At 47.7% G+C, this 5,000-nt stretch overlaps 1 protein-coding gene across 1 annotated transcript in view; it reads right to left on the bottom strand.

The window, feature by feature from the left end:
* Window positions 1-5,000, bottom strand: part of grin2aa (glutamate receptor, ionotropic, N-methyl D-aspartate 2A, a) — a 196,189-nt gene that overhangs the window by 50,560 nt on the left and 140,629 nt on the right. The window contains exon 5 of the mRNA XM_063221922.1: window positions 109-311. Within this exon, the coding sequence (XP_063077992.1) occupies window positions 109-311 (203 nt within the window). The remainder of the gene's footprint in view (window positions 1-108; window positions 312-5,000) is intronic.

The following is a 5,000-nucleotide window of genomic DNA, read 5'->3' on the forward strand; positions in this document are numbered from 1 at the left end:
CGCTTTCACTTTTTCACTTATCCCCAGGGGGTGCTCGCACCCCAAGTTAAGAACCACTAACAGCATGTACGTATGGGAAACACTGGGCTGTACTTGGACAGCACTTACTCTTTGATGTACTTGCGGCAGGGCACGGAGTTCCGCATGCAGGTGCCCGTGCGGCGCTCCACGTTCTCCACGATGACGAAGGGAGCCTCCTCCAGCGTCACGATGCTCAGGTGGTTGTCGTCAGGCTCCGCGTCCCCAAAGGCGTTGAAGCGAGGCCACACGGGGAACTTGAGGGTCAGGCTGCGGTTCTCCCACTTGCCCATCTGCAGGGTCAAGGAAAGACAAATACAGGGAGAGAGAGAGAGAGAGAGAGAGAGAGAGAGAGAGAGAGAGAGAGAGAGAGAGAGAGAGAGAGAGGAAAAGAGAAATAAAGATAAGGACTTGGACTCGAGTGGTGACCCTCTTTCCCCTGTCACTCCACACCCACAGGGGGTACGACACACTGTGACTCTCAAAAGTCTTTATTTCTTCATGCACACACATCATAAACACATAAGCACACACACACACACACACACACACACACACACACACACACACACACACACACACACACACACACACACACACACACACACACACACACACACACACACACATACACACACACACACGAACACACACACACACACACACACACACACACCAAATAAACTTGCTTGCCCCATACACAGCCACAGCCCCACAGCCCCACAGCCCCACATCCCCATGGGGAGCAGTCAGCCAAACCACACTGCTTGACAGCATGTCAGCAGCAAGGACAACATATCCATCACGCGCCTGTCCTGTCCACTGTTACAAGAGCATGCTCCTCTGTACCTTGCAGAGCAGAACAGAGGAGAGGGTATTGTATTGTGGAGGCACTCCTGATAGAGAGAGAGAGAGAGAGAGAGAGAGAGAGAGAGAGAGAGAGAGAGAGAGAGAGAGAGAGAGAGAGTGTGTGTGTGTGTGTGTGTGTGTGTGTGTGTGTGTGTGTGTGTGTGTGTGTGTGTGTGTGTGTGTGTGTGTGTGTGTGTGTGTGTGTGTGTGTGTGTGTGTGTGTGTGTCCGTCTCATGCAAAAGGATGCAGGGATGAGTGGCAGAAGCCCAACGAGGTGAAAGAGGCATATAGAGAGGAGAGGGAAAAGACAAAAAGAGAAAGAGAGAGAGAGAGAGAGAGAGAGAGGCAGAGCGAAAGAAAGAGCGAGCGTGCGTGCAATAGACTGGGGACCCAGGTGCAGTGGGACGAGCAGCTCTGCTGAACTTAGTTGAAATAAATGAGCTCGGGCAGTAGACACATAGTGAGAGTTTGACTCCAGCCGCGTTTGAGTTGGCTAAATGTCATGCCAACACTCCCTGACCCGTAAGCTCATCCTGTCAACCGGGGGTTTAAACAAGGTCACTTTTCAAGTGTGAAAAAAATGGGGGTGCCAGATGAAAAATAAGAATATAGCACCATAAAGGGGTACAAGGTAGGATGACGTCGTTTGCGCGGTGCCCATGGCATGCCTGTCTCAAAATCTACTCCGTAATGAAAAAATGCTGTTCAAATGAACTCGCTCTGAGAATGTTTTTCATCACGGAATGCCAGCAGTTGATACAAATCTGAATACGGTATGTAAAGCGTTTTTTCGTATATGAAAGGTGTTTCTCACGACACTCCACATATTGTATAACAGGGGCCATGTCTTAAAGGTGCAATGTGTAATGTTTTTTTTGTTTATTTCAAGAATTCATGCTGCCCATTCACAAATGTTACCTTTTTCATGAATACTAACCACCACCACCATCAAATTAAATCAGAAAGTATTCATTATAACTGGGAAAATGTCACTTTTTATACTTGAAAAGGGGGATCTTCTCCATGGTCCGCCATTTTGAATTTCAAGAAATGGGCATTTTTAGCTCTAAAAAATGAACTCTATTTTGGTTATACCAGTAAATGTTAGTTTATTACTCAGTAAATATTCATGAAAAGATCGATTTGGCAACAGGCAGATCAGTTTCAATGAGCAGCATAGTTGCAATACCTACTCTGGCCACAATCTTACACAGTGTTCCTATAAGAGTTTAAATTATTTTGCGTGTCTGATTAGCTCTTAGAATTTAATTGTGATGTGTCTCTTACTCTGCGATTCTGTGTCGTCATTTCCTGTGTGAATGTTTGACCCCATTGAGCTGTTCCTGTTTCCGAGCAGTTCATCCAGGTCTCCTCTACCACCACCCACAGCATCCATCTGTGTCTGCTGAGTGAGTGTGTGTGTGTGTGTGTGTGTGTGTGGGGGTGGGTGTGTGTGTGTGTGTGTGTGTGTGTGTGTGTGTGTGTGTGTGTGTGTGTGTGTGTGTGTGTGTGTGTGTGTGTGTGTGTGTGTGTGTGTGCGTGCGTGCGTGCATGTGCGTGCATGTGTGTGTGGCTGCAGAGCGCATGGGAGAGAGGGGTCGTCGTCATTCACATTTGGACCGAGGAGCAAGGCACGTGGTCCGGGCTTGCTGACATGTGGCAGCCAAGTCAATGGTTGTGGAGCATGGCTGCACAGTAAATTTAGCAGTGCTATCTCAACACTGAGCTAGCTCGAATTGTACTATCTTCCAGTTGTTTTAACTCTCTAATTATTAAATTAACTCTGCAAAACGTACTGTGTTTTTTTTTTTTTTTTTTTGGTGTGGCATGACGTGCCGTAGCCGTAGAGCGACATACCACTGAAGTGGCGTTAACTTGCACATCACAAGACATTTGGGCTAATGCAGCTAATCCCGTCACTGTGTCACTGCGATGGAGAATAATCCTTTTTTTCATCCATGATTCCTCTCTCTTTCCCTTTCTCTCTCTCTCTCTCTCAATTTGCCCTTCTTTGCTCTCTTAGCTTCCCCCCCCTTTTCCCCTTTTCTGTGGCACTATTTTCTTTCTCTGTAGCCATATTAGTCATACGTTCAGTGATACGTTTCTACTTCTTTCTTCTTTCTTTTTCTCTCACTCTCCTCTCTTCCTTCCATTCTCCCCTCTATTTATCCCCCCCGCCCTCAGACATTTTATCCACAACATGACAGTGACCGGAAACACTAATGTGCAACTGCTGACAGAAACGACAGCACAGCACAGCACTGCACAGTGAGAAGAAAACAAACCCACAGCTACTTTTCCAGGTCAAGCAGGCATTAGAGACGGGCGCTGACACCCAGCAACACAGCTCGATAGCGGGCTCGGATCATGGCATCTAGGCCCCTGTCTTGCCGGGTGGCAGCCATGGATCACTGATCAGGGAGGGGGGCATGGGCAATGGCACTGGCTTTGCCCTGACACTAAGGGATGGGAGCAGTGGCGGAACAATTGCACACAGGGCCCCGGGACAAAACACTGATAGGGTCCACCATATAGCCTGCCAAAGTCATAATCGGGCCCCCACCACCAATAGGGGAGGGCCCTGGGCCCAGGGGTAAATGCCCTGCTTGCCCCACCTATAGCTCCGACACTTAGGGATGGGAGATACAGTGTATTCAGCAGCCTTCACCCCATCCGCCCCCCAGCGGCCCCCATGGGTTTCAGGCCAAAGGGCTTTTCATCAAGTGTCATTCATCAAGTGCACTTCTGATGATTCCAACTAATGACAATGTTATAGAGTTGTATAGTGTGTGTGTGTGTGTGTGTGTGTGTGTGTGTGTGTGTGTGTGTGTGTGTGTGTGTGTGTGTGTGTGTGTGTGTGTGTGTGTGTGTGTGTGTGTGTGTGTGTGTGTGTGTGTGTGTGTGTGTGTGTGTGTGTGTGTGTGTGTGTTGGTGTGTGTGTGTGTGTTTGCATCTACATGTACTGTCTGAATCTCTCTGTTTATGTTTGAGTGTGTGGTATAGGCAGTAAGTCTCAGGGGGTTGGCAGACAAAAGACCCTCAAACAAACCAACAATGCACATTTGTTCTCCAAAGATGTGAGCGGGAAGGAATCAAATGAGCCAGATGTCACTGGACTGAATCAAATCCAACGTGTGCGGTGGTATGGAACCGGCTGTTTGCACTGCCAATCCACCCGAATGCCTGACAGATCAGACTTGGACTCGGCTCCAAAGACACAACACACACCAATCTGGAAAGAAAGTGATGAGCTCATTGCAATTCTGTGAAAAAAGGAGGCTTATTAATCTTGCCTGAATAATTAAGCATGGTTTACCTACACACGTTTTACGAAAAGATAAAAGAAAGAAAGAAAAAGGAAAAAAAACCACAATGTTCTTTGGTTATTTTTTGCTGTGATCTCACGCCACGATAACATGCCTTGGCTTTTTGCTCATGCCACAGGGACTCAGCCATCTATAGTGTAATGGCGTCCCACCGAGCTTGTAAATGCCTTTTGCATGTTCTTGCGGAGGCAGGCGGTGGTCACATTAAGAGAAAGACAGGCGTCTAATACCTGTCCCCTGCCGCCAAACGGGGCATGTTGTTCACAGCGCTCCCCTGTCTCCTGGACAGGCCGATAAAAGCCAAAGAGCTCTCGAAAATTATTCAGACTTTTTTTTCCTTAAACCTTTTAAAAAAAATGACCAGTGATTTCACCACATCTTGAAATATTACGCGGAGATGGGTCGGCCACGGGCGGTGGCACATGGGGAGTCGAGCCGACGGAGCTCTCTCGCCGATAAATTGTTAATGTAACAGGATTTCGAAATTGCAAATGTTCACTCTTGTTCCCCACCCTTCTCTTTTCATCTCTCGCTCTCTTTCTCTCCCTCCCTCTCTGTCTTTCTCTCCATCCCTCCTCTCTCATTTCCCCTGTTTCTCTATCGCTCCCCTGTCTCTCTCCGTGTGTGTGTGTGTCTGTCTCTACCCTTTTCCTTGGCCATCTTGCTTCTTCTTCCTTCACCATGCTACACTTTGGAAGCGTTCAAGCATTCAAGCTGACTTCACATTAAAAAAGTGCACTGCCTTTGAAGTTGCTTCTTGAACTGTCCTTCAAAACTCTAGATACGCGCCAGTGGGAGGTATATAC

The sequence above is a fragment of the Engraulis encrasicolus genome, chromosome 2 (genome assembly GCF_034702125.1).
Source record: "Engraulis encrasicolus isolate BLACKSEA-1 chromosome 2, IST_EnEncr_1.0, whole genome shotgun sequence".
Classification (NCBI taxonomy): domain Eukaryota; kingdom Metazoa; phylum Chordata; class Actinopteri; order Clupeiformes; family Engraulidae; genus Engraulis; species Engraulis encrasicolus.